At 37.4% G+C, this 16,966-nt stretch overlaps 1 protein-coding gene across 10 annotated transcripts in view; it reads left to right on the forward strand.

The window, feature by feature from the left end:
- LOC137169234 (sarcoplasmic reticulum histidine-rich calcium-binding protein-like) overlaps positions 1-16,966 on the forward strand; it is a 47,396-nt gene extending 30,430 nt beyond the window's left edge. For 4 of the 10 annotated variants that reach the window (XM_067572289.1, XM_067572295.1, XM_067572294.1 and 1 more), the window contains 23 exons: positions 308-565; positions 656-718; positions 2,019-2,057; positions 2,569-2,610; positions 2,731-2,799; positions 3,038-3,073; positions 3,163-3,210; positions 3,401-3,454; positions 3,595-3,642; positions 3,741-4,013; positions 4,957-5,004; positions 5,100-5,138; positions 5,325-5,357; positions 5,524-5,571; positions 5,655-5,705; positions 5,800-5,847; positions 5,994-6,041; positions 6,148-6,195; positions 6,405-6,497; positions 6,974-7,018; positions 7,113-7,142; positions 9,505-9,549; positions 9,712-9,901. In XM_067572289.1, the coding sequence (XP_067428390.1) occupies positions 308-565; positions 656-718; positions 2,019-2,057; positions 2,569-2,610; positions 2,731-2,799; positions 3,038-3,073; positions 3,163-3,210; positions 3,401-3,454; positions 3,595-3,642; positions 3,741-4,013; positions 4,957-5,004; positions 5,100-5,138; positions 5,325-5,357; positions 5,524-5,571; positions 5,655-5,705; positions 5,800-5,847; positions 5,994-6,041; positions 6,148-6,195; positions 6,405-6,497; positions 6,974-7,018; positions 7,113-7,142; positions 9,505-9,549; positions 9,712-9,890 (1,685 nt within the window). In that variant the 3' untranslated portion in view covers positions 9,891-9,901. The other 6 variants (XM_067572296.1, XM_067572291.1, XM_067572292.1 and 3 more) reach the window with 6 other exon arrangements.

The raw sequence follows: 16,966 nt of genomic DNA on the forward strand, positions 1-16,966 counted from the left end.
ATTGAGAGGGATTATTTTTGTATGCATTGTTTTTTTTAGGAAAATCCTGCATAGTATACCTTTAACTGAGCCTGAAGCTGTTGATGAAAAGGATGAATGACAGTGAACATGAAACCCACCTTAGTGCTACATGTGTGATTATTACAAAATAAACATCTAAAATTTCAAACTTTTCTCTCAGATTGAAGCAGAAAAACAAAACCTGACTGCTGTCAGTTTATTGGTCCTTTTTTTTTGAATGTAATCAATCACCTCATATAAATGAATACAAATCTATGCTGAAGCCACTTGTTACTTCCGCCATCAGTTACCAGTCCGACTGCTGCTCCTGTGGAGGAAGATGAGGATGAGGATGAGGATGAGGATGAGGGTGAGGGTGAGGATGAGGATGAGGATGAGGATGAGGTTGAGGAGCCGACGGCTGAACCCCAGAAATCTATAGACGAGCCTGAAGATAAAAAAGAGGAGGAGTACGATGAAGACGACGACGAGGACAAGGCGACGGTGGATGTGATCAAACCTGTGCCTGAGCCTGAGGAGGAAGCACATAAGACTGAGGCCACAGGTCAGAGAGGGAGCATAATTACTACTTTACTACTTTATCATATTTACGTTCAGTGTAACCTTCAGTAACGTCTCTGCTTTGTGGTTTCAGTGTGTCCCTGCTCGCAGCCTGCAAAGATCAGAGAGTCTGTGGTGAAGACTGCAGAGAAAAAAGGTTTGTGATATTCATATAAGGTAGAAGACATCACATCATCTTCATCTTAACACGCTCACTGTCAGTAGAGAGGGTGTTAATAGTGGAGACCAGCATGATTTGCAGAAGGAAATACTGTTGCTGTTTACTGGTAATGGTGGCTTGATACGATAAGATGTCACAGTACACATGTACACATAAAACATAGATCATACATACATTCAAGATTGAACATACTTATGTTGAGTGTTGAGTGAGACAGTATATTTTTAGGGATAATAAAAAGGAATAGGAGAGGAAAGGGAAATAAAAACAATAATTTAAGAAGAGCAAGAGATCCAACAGCACTACGATCAATACTGTAATCAAAGTAATGCTTGTTTTACACTGGATTTTTTGGCTCGAACAGATCTCTATTCAGCTTTTAAAAGACATGAAAAAACAGGTTTTTTTTTATAAGAATATAAATAAAATGTGGTTCATAGATATGAGACACTGTAAGAAATATTGTAAAGATTGGAGAGAGTCATTCAATCAGGGCAGGCAGGTGGATTTTTTGCAAGAAAATTAGGTAAAATATCTGTTTTTAATTATTTTTTGTTATTTAGGTGTGACATCCACACTAAATGAATTTCATATGCATACATACAGACAATATTATGTAATATAAAAAGCACTTTTAGGTTTTCAATTAATTTATTGCATGAAAACTGTATTTTTTCTGCCCTGTATTTGATTGAGAATTTTTTTTGACAATTTATTTATAGAAAATCACAATATTATCATCACAAATAACTTTAAAGTTGGATTAAGAAGGGCAGGTACAATCCTGTTTTAGTTAATGTATTGATCCTGTCATTTTCAGTATCTCCTCTCTCTTATAGCATTAAACTATGTGCAATTAGTATGCAGACGTGAGCCAAAAATTATTAGCTGTTGATATGAGACCCTCTAATAGTAAACACATCACACATTAGTGTCAAGATCAAATGTTGCAGCTGTTAGAGGAGTTTTATCTTTCACTGCACGTCCATCTTGATGCATAAATAAAGCAACCAAGTGAACAACATGAAAGACTTGAGTTAGTTTGTCACATGTTGCATTTAGACTAACTGGGTAAAGACACAATAGACTAAGATCAAGATTTTTGTTTTAGTTATTGCACTAAAATTATGTTTAAAATTCTGTTTTGTATGTGCAAGTAATGGTAGAGCAGCATGAACTTCATGTGCTTTATTTGCACCGTACCGTCTGTGGAGCAGCTCAGTGTTTAGTGCGTCCGTTTGTGTTGTCAGTGATGTTCATGTTTCTGTGTCTGCAGATGCTCCAAAAAGGGTTTCAGCTCTGAGAAGGAAAAAAGGTACTGATGAAAATGATCTGATTCTCAGTAAGGACAGTAATTATACACACATCATGTCGGTGCAAGAGTATTAGAAAGCAGCATCAATGGAAAAAGTAACATCTATACTTTTACTTAAACGTGCAGATGTTACTTTTTTCACTGATTCTCTAAATGGCCACCAGAAAAAACTCATTATTTTAAGATTTAGTATTGTGCGTTTTTTCCAGGATGTATTTATTTTAGAAGTGTTAGTTGGGGAATTTTGATTGAGTCTTCTACAAGAACGGCTAGTCTTTGATTATGAAGTTGTTGATTTAGTGTTTTTGATCAACCTGTATCTTTAAGCCAAACCTAAATACTGAATGGAGCAGACTGAAAAGTTTTACTTTAGAGGTAGAGTTCAGGCCAGAAAAGTCTCTAAACTTCTAAACCTATAATTTTTTAAGATAGTTATAGCAGTATGAAGCACAGCTGAGTTAAGTTCCTTCAACTTATGTGCTTGTTTTTGCCTTTAATGTTTGATTTTTAGAGCATGAAACTGTGAAGACAGAGGAAAAGCCAAAAAGGACAGGTAACCGCGAAACACTGTTGCATCTTTATACACACTATGACTTGAAATCTAAATGTATTTATTAATGCTTGCTCTTACTGTGGTGTCATAAATGAAAATATGTGTGCGTGCTGTGACTAGTTCTTCCCAGGGTTGCAGGTCTGGAGCCAAAAATGAAGAGGATCAGGAGAATTCCTGCTCTTCTCAGAGGTAACCAGACTTACTTCAGGTGTATAACAGACTTGGAGGTTAGGTCTGAGTTTAAACTTGCCTTAAATTTGCAGAAAGATTCACAAAATAATCATATGAATCATAACGACAAACTGGCTATATGATTAATATCTGGAGCAGTCGTTTTACTGGACACACCTGACTGTCATTTACAAAACTTTTTCACAACTTCTTCACAAGTTTAATTTAGTTTTCTCTTTCAAATCCTGATAAAAAGTCAAGAAACAGGAAAAGACAAAGACTTCCAAACCAGGTAAGAGATTCATTCAGACATACTCATTCTGTGAGAAGTAAAATATATATCAAGACCACTGTAAACCATCTGGTCATTTTTATTGACAGAGACAGAGACCCCAAAACAAGCAGAGGTCCCAGAATCTGAACAAGAAGGTATAATACATATTTTTTTCACAAAAAAAACAACAACATAAAGTACAGTAAAATGCATCAATAAATATGAAATAATTTGTTTTGTGTGGAAAGCTGGAGGGACACCTCCACATTTACATATTCGTACAAAATCCATTTCGATGACACCAACACCCACTAACGTAAATATATTTTGTTTTATTTGTTTCAGTTGGTCCTTGCAGACCTGCACCAGTCTACTGCCCGTCCCCACCCGGCTGGTACGGTAAGTAGAAAAGTTATATTATACAAATGTCTGATTTTATAACTCTGGAGATGACGTCCTGCTTCAAATGTGTGGATCTCTTCAATTTACCTCCAAATGTCAACTTGCTGAAATGTCAAATTCAAATTTATATCTTCCAGTTCATCACATAGTCACAGACAACCCGTACCCTCCTCCGACGATGACAGGTATTTACACTGTTGTCCTATCAGCTGCAGGCATAAGGGATATTAGTTTGATATATATTTCACAAACAGTGTGATCATGTGTTTTCTCATTTTTTCAGCTCCTTCTGCTCCTGTTTTGACCGCCCACCCTGTTCATCCTGGCGCCCCACCAATGCAGCCTCAGCCGATGCAGCCGCTCTACGCACAATATCAGTCGTATCACCAGCCAATGCAGCCAATGATGCAGCCCCCCCCACCAGAACCAGTCCAGCCGGTCCCCCCAGTCCAACCAGTTGAACCGGCACAGCCAGTTGAACCAATCCCACCAGTCAAGCCAAAAGCCACAGAACAGGAGCCTCCAGTTCATCCTGAGGTCCAGACTCCAGTTGCGGGTGAGGAAGAGTCTGGTAGAGATGAGACTCAGATTTATTTGACCAAATCACAGTAAAAATCCAATCAGATCAAAACTTTCCTTTTCTAAAGTGACAGATATTGATAACATCTTATTCTTATGCTAAACTAAACGTCCATAACACAGAAGTTAACCACCACAAGAGCAGCATTTCAGTTTGAGAACCAAGCAGCAACCAAACTATAATCTCATATTTGGGTCACAGCCAACAGACACCATACTGGCAGCCATGTAAATGCATTAATACTGATTGTTTTATGACAACTACATCAGACACATGTTGTATAAAAAACAGTTACACAGCATTTAAAGAGCTAAATGATAATTTTCCTCTCAATAAACAATGTTGTTCATCACAAGATCCACTAGCTGCCAAAGCAGAGTTGAGTTTGCATTCTCATTCAGGAACATTATAGTTGTCAGACATAAAAAAGCTCCATAATTTTTGTAATTGGAATATTGTTTGACAAAAAAAAGAGTTGGGAAGAACTAATGTGCAGACTGCAAACTTTTAGCAGACTTTAACAGGCAAGTCTGCAAAGAATAATGATAAATGAGACTTCTAGATGATTTTATGCCTGAAATAATGTTCCCACGCATTAGAGATTTTACAATGTAAAATATTTCCAAGTCCTATTATGAAGGTAGACAGTGATAAATTCCCTTGTAGAGGTTTAGGAAGGACATCCAGAAACTCTGTGCAGACAAATCTCAATAATAAACCTCTCTTCTCTCCTGCTTTTGGTTTCCTGGTCAGGTTTTATGCATCTAGACGTTTATATTTCACTATTGAAACAATGTGGACATCTTTATTATTCAGAAATCATGCTTACGCTTCAGAATATAAATGATTAAGATTTAGGATGTTCTACTGTAATATCTGCTTGTGAAGCAAAACTTACCTAAACTCTTATTTCTTAAAGAACCAGAGACCGTTAAAGAAGACGTGAAGGCTGAATCCACAAAGAAAAGTAGAAACGGCTTAATAATATAAACTCACTTGCATAATTGTTTTGTTTTTAATTACTGCAGTGAACAGTTAATTTAATATCTGGTTCTTTTCCAGCTGCAAAGAAGAAAGCCAAGACTGCTGATGCAGATAAAGGTACTACAGTTTATGCATCTCCACATCCAATAAGTGTTTTATTTGTCAGCTAATTGAAATATTTCCTGTAACAAACTGCAGCTGCAGCATATAACAGTGATGTAAAATGGCACAATGTGCTTCACAAATGCATTCATTATAGAAAATTAACTCTGCATGGCCATTTCACTCCAATTATCCCCTCAGAGCCAGCAGCGGCCAAAGACAAAACAAAGAAAGGTAATTCATGCTTACAGCTCAGTAATTTGGTGTTTTCAGTGCTGAACACTTGAGGACTGTTACAAATGATCCAGACAGCAATTGGAGCAGCGCTTTGCTGTAAACATGCAGACAGATTTAAGCATTTCAGCAAAATAACATAATTTAACACATCTGCCAATTCTAGATGCTGCTGTTTCCAAAGACAAAACCAAAGCAGCCGCTGCAGAGAAGGGTGAGAAACTGTACAGTTATATTAATGAATATTCATTTTATTTAAAAGTATATTGTGTTTATTATGTATTTGTTTTGATACAGAACCAGCAGCAAAAAAAGAGAAAACCAAAAGTCCTGCAGTGGCTAAGAAAGGTAATCAACACTTTGGTTGAATATTAAGTTTATACATCGTGGAAAAAACAAACTGGATGTTAATTTCTTTCATATCTTTCATGTGTTTTTGCAGAGCCAACTGTGAAAGAGAAAACCAAAACTGCAGCTGCTACTAAGAAAGGTAAAACATCATTGACCCAGCGGGTGTCATAGTAAAATATTTAACACATAGAACCTCCTTCTTTTGTTTGAAGGAGCAGCTAATATACAAAAAAACTCCCCAAATTATCCAGAACACTAATCACAACTCTCTCTTCATTACGTTAGAGCCTGCAGCTGCACGACAGAAAAGAAAATCAGCCTCAGAGAAGACAGGTAACTACGCTGACGCTGACATTCGTTAATTTGCATAAAGTCAATCATCAGTCTTCTCAGTGACATGCAAAATAATTGGAAATTAAATTGTTTTTACTCTTCTGAGAAGCGTCTCCTGTCAAGAGTAAAGCCAAGGCCTCGACAGCCAAGAAAGGTAAAACTAATCGAGGATGAGTTCACAAAAATTACATTTTTTATGTGATTTAACCTTCTGGTTTGGTCATCTGATTTAGTTCAGATTCTCACTCTTCTGTTTGTGCAAGTGCGAAATCAGAAGTTGAATCAAATTATATACATTTTAACCTGAGTATTGTTGTGTTTTTAGGTTTTTTTTTCATCATTACACTATCATTTCTGATCCAGATGCAGAACCTGTACCACACCTCAGACTGAGGACAAGACTAGAATCTGAAAAGAGGTCGAATGCAACCTCTCCGGCCAAAGAGTTGAAACCAGGTAAATCCTCTAATTAATGAGCTCGAAATGATGAACTTTCATTAGCTTGTGGAGGACAGCAGGAGTGTTGCACTTATACTTGTAATTATTCATGTTCATCTTTTATCTTCAGCCAAGACAAGATCAAAGTTATTGGCAAAAAAGAAAAATAAGGCATGATTTTATGACACATAAACATAAATCAGCCAGTAGAAGAGGGTGGATTTTTCTCTTAAACAGCAAAACAAACAGTGTTATATGTGAGTCGTGGTGATGTTCAGTCTCTACTGGCATCTTTCAGGACAAATCACACCTCTTGAAAACATACGGTTAGAGATTATGTGATTAAACGGGCTGTTTTATGCAGGATAAAGTTCTAATTAGGGACGTGTCAAGCCGTATTACGCTGAGATGGAATAATATCACTAGAATATTAAATGTACCACAATGTCTGAGTTATTCGGCAGGCTGTAATAAGGCTGTCTCTCCTCTCACAGGCAAAGCTCAGAAGACTGAGAAGAAATCAGTCAAGGAGGCTCGAGGTATGGAAACAGATTTAGAAAGTGAATTTAAATGTGTGTCTCCTACATTTTAGATTGATCTGCATCTCTCTTTACTTCCCTTATCACATTCCAGATAAAGATGAGAAACATCCAGCACGTGCTAGTGAGTATGAAAGTTATTTATCTTGAGTAAATTATATCGACTAACCTTAATAACCAATGAGGTTTCATTGAACTGATATGTGGATATTGTTAGTTTATTATTTATCTAGAAGTTCAAGAAGTCAAAGGATTTATATTGTTTTCTTGTGGAATATGTTTCATTTAAGAGGCTTCATCAGTTGTATTGATGGGTCGAGATGTTCAGGCATCAAAACCTCTTTCGACTGTTGATGTTAAGGTCAACTTTAAGGTCACAGTTGTCAGAGTCACATGATTTATTTGGTGTCAAAAGTCTGGTACTACGTATATATATGAAGCTCTTCTGTCATTATCCTGGTTTGACTTCATACCTTTCAGACAGTTAAATCTGTTTTTTGAAATGTTAGTGGTGTCACTTTATTAAAATCCTGTCATTGTATTATATTATTATGTGCTCCTGACCTCATCCCACCAAATCATTCGAATGTAATATTAGAGACACCGCTCTCTGCAATGCTTTCTGCTCTGGTGTTTCTACTCAAACTTACCTCCTATGAACTGATGATATGCAAGTAATTTGCAGTAATTTGCAGCGGCTGTGGCTCAGGAGGTAGAGCGGGTCGTCCACTTATCGAAAGATTGGCGGTTCGATTCCTGGCTCCTCCAGTCCGCATGTCGATGTGTCCTTGGGCAAGATAGTTATCCCCAAATTGCTCCTGATGGCTGTGCCATCAGTGTGTGGATGTGTATGAATGATTAGACTTCCTCTGATGGGCAGGTTGGGACCTTGCATGTTAGCCCCTGTACCCATTCAGCACATGAATGGGTGAATGTCATTCATAGTGTAAAAGCGCTTTGAGTGGTTGGAAGACTAGAATGGCGCTATACAAGTACAGTCCATTTAATAATGATAAACCTCATTTTGATAGAACACTTCATAGCAAAGTTACAAAGTGCTTTCCAAGGAAAAAGACTAAGACAAAACAAGGAATAAAAGCAAAGTTAACAGTGATACACTGTATGTTGACTGACAAGCATTATTGTAGTTTCAGAGCATGAAGTAGTGTGATAGTCTTGTCACATAGCAAAAATGCATTAGGAAGATGTTAAAGTTGAATTCTGGTGCTAACCCTAACACTCACCCCAACCCTAAAACATGAGTATTATTATATAAATCCATGTAGGGAGGTCAGGGTGTCATGAATGGATCAACAAAACATGGAAGACTCTTTCTGATCCATCTCTCCAAACCAAACCATCATCCCCCCCCCCAAAACATAATTCAGTTACTTTTGTGCTTAAATCTAACCAAACCTTAACCACATCATAAAACAAACTCGTTATGTCATTGTTTAATGTTATTTCATTGGCTATTTTGAGTAGCTAAGCTAAGTGTTTACGTCACATGCAGTAAAGGTGTGAATGATCTAAAGAGGTTGTCAGTGGAACTAATTAAGTTTCTTGGTTGACTGGAGAAACGTCTTCAAGACAAAAACAATAAATCCAACTTATTATCTTTGGATATTCTATCACCTGGATGAAGGAGAATCTTTTGTTTTATTAATTGAAAATAATGCTTCATACTATATGCTTGTTGTTCATAGAGAACGGAAAAAGAGCTTCCCGTAAAGCCTGAGGTATTATGTTAATTTTCACCATCTTTTCCACTGGTTAACTCAGTATGAAGAGACGTTCGCTCTAATGACATTAGGAATAAAAGTGATTATAATTTAATGAGATGAGCTGATTGAGACAAGATTACTGGCCTTTTGAGCCGCCTTGAGTTATTGGGAGAGATTACGGCTTTTGATGAATATAGCAACAATAATACTTAGCTGGATTGATTAAATCCATGAACCAAATCCCATTAAATCTGGGTATTGGTGTTCTGTTCTTATTGAGTCATCCAGTGGAGAATCAACACTCCCCCACTGCCCCGAGTGGTTCAACACTTTCTTAATATCAAAGTCTGACACAGTAGCTAGGACGGGTCATACAAAGTTAGATTTTTATGTTCCCAACTAAAAGCTGAAGGTAGATAATTTGCATTTGGTTTGTGTAGGTTGTTTAAAAGCAGGACTGTACAGATATTCACTGCTGTACAGATGCTACAGACCAGTAGTAAACTGGTCAGTCTTATGCATGATAAAAAGGAGCAGAAAAAAAGACCATATCTGAATTTTTGATTATATTCCCTTCATAAATAATAGTTAACTGGCGATAGAATAGAAAGAGTGTGTGCTCTCTTTCAAGGTTGTCTTTACACATTGTCCTCCTTACTGCAACACACATGCATGTAAACTCTCCTCTTCATCCTTCATTATCCTCTCACAATAACAACAACAACATAATATCTCAATCTGTTTTATCACTGTTTCTCACAGAAGAGCGCCAGACTGAAGACAACACTACAGACAAGAAGAAAACAGGTGAGAGAAGCTGACATGCTACTTTTAATAAAATTGGTAATTGTAAATATTATACATTTTGATATTTACCAGTTCAGTTTCAGAGCTGGTTCTCAATAATAAACAATAGTTGCACTCTACTGATTAAACATTGCTCACAATGGACGTTTTTTTTTCTTAAAGTGTCAAAATCAACCTCGCCTACATTACCCACAATGCAACTCAACTCGATCTACTTGACTGTACAGATTCAGGCGTGTTATGCTAGTAGCATGTTAAGATGGAGCCCAGTTTGGATCTTATTCTCATCTTTAACTGACATCTCCTTCAAACCACTATGGATCCATCTATCCGACTCATAATCTCACCGTCTCCACAGGACAGAGATACTTCCAGTGCATTTATGTCCCCGGCAAAAATGCGCACTACCCCTTACGACCTTTCACCCCGGCCATGTCCCCCGCCATGATGTCTCCTGCACTCAAGTCGATGTTGGAGCAGCAGAGAGCAGCCAGGATGTCGGGTCAATAGGATGACCTGACCTCTCACCTCATATCTGATGGCAGTTGAATCCTCCAGCCCAGCAGGGGGGAGATGTTTGAATCTGTGGACTTCCTTAGATTCAGAGGACAACCACAGACTGACAGATAAACGTGAGAGCAACAAGTGGACAGAAATATGTTGTCTTTAATTTATCTATGTATTTATTTTCTCACTAAGTGGTTGAGCTCCTGGGGTTGTTGTTGATATTTTCCCATTTTCCCCTCAGCTGATGCTTCGCTGTGATGTTTTGCTTCCACTAGTTAGTCTTCACCGGTCGTGCCTTGCTTGTGCTGTAGATAACATCTTTATTATCCAAAACACCAACACATTTATGAGAATATTCTTAACTCAATATACTGTACATAATGCATATGTTTGTAATTTAGGCTGATGTAAAAGTACACACCTTATAACGTGTAATTTTTCTGTTTACTTTCAGTCTAGTCAATGATTTCTAAAATACAACCTTCATATAAAATGTAGCCTAGTTTAAGGCAGTTGTACTGGCAAAAGAAATTCAAATTCTTCGGTTTAAAAAGTCACTTTTTCTCTTTTATTACGCTTTGAATCATATTTTGAAAAGGAAAAAAAAGACAATTTAACAGTAAGTACAAACTGGGACATTTTGCAACAAATGTCTAGTGAAAATAAATGACACTAAATATTACTTGAATGGGCATGTTGCATATTTCAGCCCTTTTTTTCATAAAAAGAAGAACATCAATACCCTAAATCTTAACCTGTCAATAAGTTGACAATTTGTTACTTTTATCCTCTTTTCCGCTAAAATTACTGGTTTAAAATACCGTTATCATCTGTATCATAGCCGTACCAGTTGTGTTTTGTTGTTTAGCTGCATCTTCTGCAGATTAGCATGCAAATAAATGTCAGGGGGATCAAACCTCAGGAGCTCCCACAGGTGATCCCAGCAGCCTCCCTGTCTCTGATCATGAGTATGAACATCAGTCTCACCAACATATGGATGGATGTTGATGAGACTCTTTTTCCTACTGTAGACCGACGAGCTGCAGCTCTTCAGCTGCCTCTGCATAAAACTGCAAAACCTCATTACTGTATGTACCTCACCTTCACATGCTTCATTTACATTAAAAGGCACCGCTGTTTTCTTAGTTTAAAGACATATTTTGACATGTTGGATTTAATTGTTGGGAATTTTTTTATTCCCAAACACTGACCCCTTTTGTTTTATGTTATATTTCAAAGAAGTTGCTGATTCATAACAAGGTTGCCAACTTGTAACAGAAAAAAAACAAAGGTTTTAAGTTAAAATTCACAGTATATGGTCCACTCATCCAATGCCAATATCCATTAAATACTTGAATACTGTTGTCATAGGGTTAGGGTTAGGGGGTTAGGGTTAGGGATAGGGTTAGGGGTTAGGGGTTAGGGGTTAGGGTTAGGGGGTTAGGGTTAGGGTTAGGGTTATTTCATTTCTATTTCCCAAAAAACTTTATTTCCCACTGCTACAGCCTTTTAAATCTTTGCCATGCAACCTCAGTTAACCTCAGTTAACCAGTTCAAATGAAACAAGCATCAGACAGGACAGAAAACTGATAAAATGGACCGATGGTGTATCATCAGTAATGTAATACATAATAAAAATATGTTGCCCCATTAGATGTAATGTTGTAAAATTGTCTTTGAACTTCAAAAGTCCTGGATGCCAAAGATAGCAACAAGTCAGCTTTGTTCTATAGTAAAATATCAGCTGTTTTAACTCGTTCAGAAATAGGGAGTCTGTACAGGACAAATATAAATGTGACCAACTCATGAGACGCTGTGATGTCTTCTATCTTGAATGAATGTCATGTGTGTCATGTTAATCCAGCGATGGATCATGTAGTTTATTATTTATTAAGACAAATACATGGTCAAAGTTTCAATTACCTCGCTCGTTCATAGCTCTGGTTTTGTGCCTGAAGCAACAAGGCTCAAGCTTACTGTTGCTACAAAACTGTTGCTGAGCATTACCAGCAATTTGCTATTGTTGTCTTACTAAATGGAAACCTGATGTCAAAAGAACCAAAACGGGTTTTCACAGTAGGTTTAATACCGATACGAGACCCGTGTTAGCCGACAGTTTATTCATAGTTACAGTTTCTGAGCATGTGATCATGCACAAAACTTTGTTTTCGTAAATATACGGTAGGCAGTTTCACCTAAGTTACCTGGTAACGTAGCGCAAGTCACTACTGTTGTTGCTATGGTTTCCTAAGGTTTAAGATTTCTTGCACACTGATTTAGAACAGTAAGTGTTGACTGATGTTTTAGGTGTTTTAATATATGATTTAAAGTGACACATGCTAGCCAATGAGAAGTGAGTATTTGTCATGGCCATGGTCAGAATGTGAGGCTTCTCTCTTTAGTGCAGCTTTATTAAGTCTCACTTCAGTGCTGGACTATCCTCGACTTTTCAGAATTATCCCCAAAAAGTCTGAAGGTGTGTACAGACTGAATGTGAAGCAAATTTAAGAAGTGGTGCAATTTCATACAGTTGAAACAAACAAGTAAATACTTACAAATGCAGATTCACTCTTAAGTCGTGTGAAGCAAGAAATGTTCAAGTGTCTTTACTTGTTTGAAGCTGTTTGAATTTGTTTCAGTAACATAAAAGACAAGAGGAAAGATTAAAGATCTGTAACAATTTAACAGAAGAACTGGAGTTCATGATAGATTCTGAGATCAGTTTGGGGTTTGAGCTGTCACACATACACATTTATTACATGTGTTGCTACAGTAACTAGCTAACAGTCCAGGAAGTCCTGTTACTGCGACCTTGAATCAGACGCCAAATTGTTGCACAGTGGTTTATAAAACTGAGAGACAGGATTTTACAACTTTTGGAAAGTTATCACAATAGCAACTCTTTTGTTGCAATGATCGTGAGGTAAACAGTAGAAATACTCTGCTGTTCATATTACACCAGTAATCTACCAGGAACATGTGCTTGCATGTATGTAAGTTGTCTCACTGGACGACATTGCATTGCAGCAAAAGCCGCGACAGGTTCACCTTTTTTCCCGGACAACGATGCTATTTTCGGTCTGCCTCATGTCACATGTTAAAGCGAGATTAAAATTTGCTTTTGCCTTCAGTCTGAATGCATCTTTAACATCAAAAGTATGATTCATTGTCAGACCAAAGCAACGGTTTGTTGTCCAATCAAATCTCAGCATGTTATGTGCTGTCATTGCCCTGAAGGTTTAACCCCGGGCGCTGATTTACAAGTGTGAATCTTCAGCTTGAGGTTTGGTGTGTCAAGTACGAGTGTGAAATGAGGTTAAGATAGCCTTGAGCTTCCTGTCAGCCCGCAGGGTTTAGGTCAGCAGGCCTGAGAAATGAAAGTGTGAGGAGCCCTCATGTTTCATGGCCAAATGAGATCTGACAACCATTCAGTCGCCCACAGAGTGTGTGGATGTTAAAGTGGTGTTTAAAAAAAAAAACACTTAAGAAACGTAGTGTTTATTTTAGACATGAATACTTTAGTGCATAAGTGAATTTTCATTTTTGAATAAAATCTCTTTCAGCAGGGAAATGAAGCAGTCGTAGCTCTGCTCTGTCTGGAAGTCCTGAAACTCCAGCTGTTCTGCAGCTGTGTGATATTAACCAACAGTAATTACACCACTCAGCTGCAGCTACGTGGTGTAATTATGTTTTTAAGCACTATATACACAGTAATTTAATAAACAAATCAATCAATCCACAGGATAATCTAGTCTAATCTAATCTCAGTACTTCACAGACTTCATTGATATTCATGTGAGTCTAACGATGGAATACTGCGTTTATCCTTGACGACGTATCTGATTACATGTTTTAAATACACATGATGCTATTAAGAACAAGTCTTTGTTGGTGACACGCTGCAGCTGTTCTTACAGCGTCCAGTGTGTTCACTCGAAGCAAAGTTCAATTTTTATTACTGTTTTATTTCAGTGTCTTTCTTGTCTTTGATTCTTTTTTTGGTCAGTAGTTCAAGTTTGTTGATTTGCATCTTCTGAGCAGAAACAGTTTTTGACCCGGTTTCATGTATTTGTTAGTTGTCAGTGACTTGAAGCTTTTTGATTATTTGTTAGGTTTCATTCATGATTATAATTCAGTTAAATGCTTTCAAAATCAATACTTTCAGCTCTAACAACTCTAAAAATTCCATCTTAATTTACAACATAAATGACTTATTGGTACCAAGAGCTCACCTGCTTTCTACTAATTTCTACTGACCAACTAAATTTCTTGCCATTAGAGGTTCCCTGTGGAGTTTATGACCACTAATGGCGGGTAGAATAATTTCAGGAGCAGGTGCTGTGTTGTTTGAATCACATGTTCTACCAGCATAATGACAAAAAATGCAAAATCATGTCATGAGTAAGGGGACGCTGGTATTTATATTCTTATGACTGCAGAGAGCGATAACTGGCGAGTTTCCAAAATAACAATAACACATTTTGGTTATTATTTAGCATTAGAGCTAATGTTTTTAGAGCGTTCTCACTCAGCTGCCAACTATTGCAGTCCTGCATGTCACATTGCCTTGTGTGTTGTTTGAACAGCTGTGCTGTTTTATGCAGTTTCACTTATCAACATGTAATGATGGTCACATGACGTAAAAAGTAGCATAACTGCGATAAAAGAGAAGAAGACTGCAAGCTGTTGTAAACAATTTAAAGCAACATTATGCAACTATTTTACCTTAAAATAACAGCTTCAAAATCATTTTGATGGTAAACTGACTTGTAATAGAGGGACTGGCGCCTCTTTCATTCCCACTCCGCGCCCCTGACGCCTGTTCTTGTAATGTGTAATTTGGGTTGAGCGGTTACGATCACCCTTTAGAATAGTAGTAGTTACCTGGATGTAACTCCAGTTCTATGAGTACGTGCAGATGACTCTTCAACTAATAAGCAACAGCTGATGAGCCTGATGAACCCTTCAGTGGATTACAATCACTTGTTATCTCGCCAATAAGTAACTATATCGTTATCAACAGAACTAAAATACATACTAGCAGCCACCAGACTTTATTTTCTGCAGTGTGTGAAGATGCTGAAGAGTATAACACTAGCTGTTAGCAACTACATTTTAGCACACAGCTGCTGTGGGTTTACATGTTGACGATCACAGAAATAAGATCAACCAGAAGCACAGTGAGAGATGTCACAACAGTAACCCCCCCGTCAAGACAGCGGTCTAACACTGACCGCTCCTTCAGACTTTAACACTTATGCTGTGTCTAGACCTTAGCCTGAGCAGCACGTTTAGCAGTGTCTCTGCTAGACACACAGACGGAGCACTCACTGTTGCTGCTGCTCTGCTAAACGTGCTGCTTGTGTTACGCTTGCGGTCTAGACATGCCATAAGTGTTCCCTCATGTTACAACAGTGCTGTATCCTCACTGCTCAGGTATCAACAGAGTTAAATGCACCAGTGTCCTGTAATCACCACCTGTGGCAGCAGAGGCCGCTGTTGCTGCTGTTCAGCTGAAGTGACATAGTCCTGCTTTAAAACGATTTTTCATAAAGTAAGAAACACATTCAGTATGTTCTCCGTTCATTTTGTGAACAAAATCTTGTTTGTTTACATCAAAAGTGCCTTTAACATACCAATGATATAACTAGCTGGCCCAAATGTCCTAAATTTAATGCACTTACAATAGTTTGTTTTTGTTTTTTGAGCATGCGGGTCAGCTTACAACAGCTGTGCTAACTATAAGACATTAAAAATGATGAAAACAACCTACTAAAAAATTAATCTACTGATGAATAAATATAATTTGAGCGTTATGGTTTGCAGATGAACTAAACTCACTGTTTGCCTTAATCACTCTATATAGTATATCAACCCATATGCTGTAAATAGAGGCCTGAGAGGATGACATCACAGCTGCACATGGTGCTTTTATCATTTATGGTTCCTGTTGAGACATATTTATGATAATAATTTGAGACCTTCTCTAATTTCCTTTGAGGAGAATATTGGGGCTTTTCAACAGATTTAAGCTGTGTGTTTGTGTGTGTGTGCGTGAAAATTAATAAAAAAAAAATAAAAAAAAAAGCCTTGAAAAGGAATCTGTAAAGGATTCATTGTTACCGAAAGTCATTTCAACACCTCCATTTACTTCATATTTACTGATGTTTACTTACTCAACAGAGCTGTAGATATCCTGGGTTTGTCTTTTGTGAATGAACTCTATTAATATGGAAATGTTTCAAGAATTTAAGCCAGCGGGGAACATGATGATGATTGTGTTGTAACTGCAGGAATAAGAGCGGATTAATTGCAGAAGGTGTGAATTGTGTTTATGTTGTTTTTGAAGCAATTTGGTGATGTCTTATGTATTATGCATGCTGTTGTTATTCAAACAAAGCCACATTTTCGAGTTGTAATTTGCAGTTATAATTCAGTTGCACTCAACACCAACTCTTCAGTGTAAAATAAACACCAACCAGCAGTAGGTCCTGTGCTGTATAAAGAATGTAGATAACACGGATTGTTTTATTTGTTGCACTCTGGAGACTCATTAATAAATCTTTAGGTCTCACACTGACAGAGAGAAGAAAAATACACAAGTTTGGTTGGAAAAATTCACTTTGTTCTAATTAGAGAAGATGTTTTTCTTTGCAGATCAGTGTCATTAGACTGTAACATAAAACTTGGGCAATAATTTTAACTTTGTTTCATAAAGAGACGGTATAAACAACCTGTTGCATGTATTACAAGGCAGAATGCAATCACCCAATCACAGTACTGAATATTTTAAGAGCAAATTAAATGACATCTCAGGCTGTACTGAGAATGCCCGCTGTGTCATGTGTAGAATACTAACCCAAAATGCAGTTTTTGAGTCATAATTTGAATAAAATCATGCAGAAAATTG

Source organism: Thunnus thynnus, chromosome 18 (assembly GCF_963924715.1).
Source record: "Thunnus thynnus chromosome 18, fThuThy2.1, whole genome shotgun sequence".
In the NCBI taxonomy this organism is placed as follows: Eukaryota; Metazoa; Chordata; class Actinopteri; order Scombriformes; family Scombridae; genus Thunnus; species Thunnus thynnus.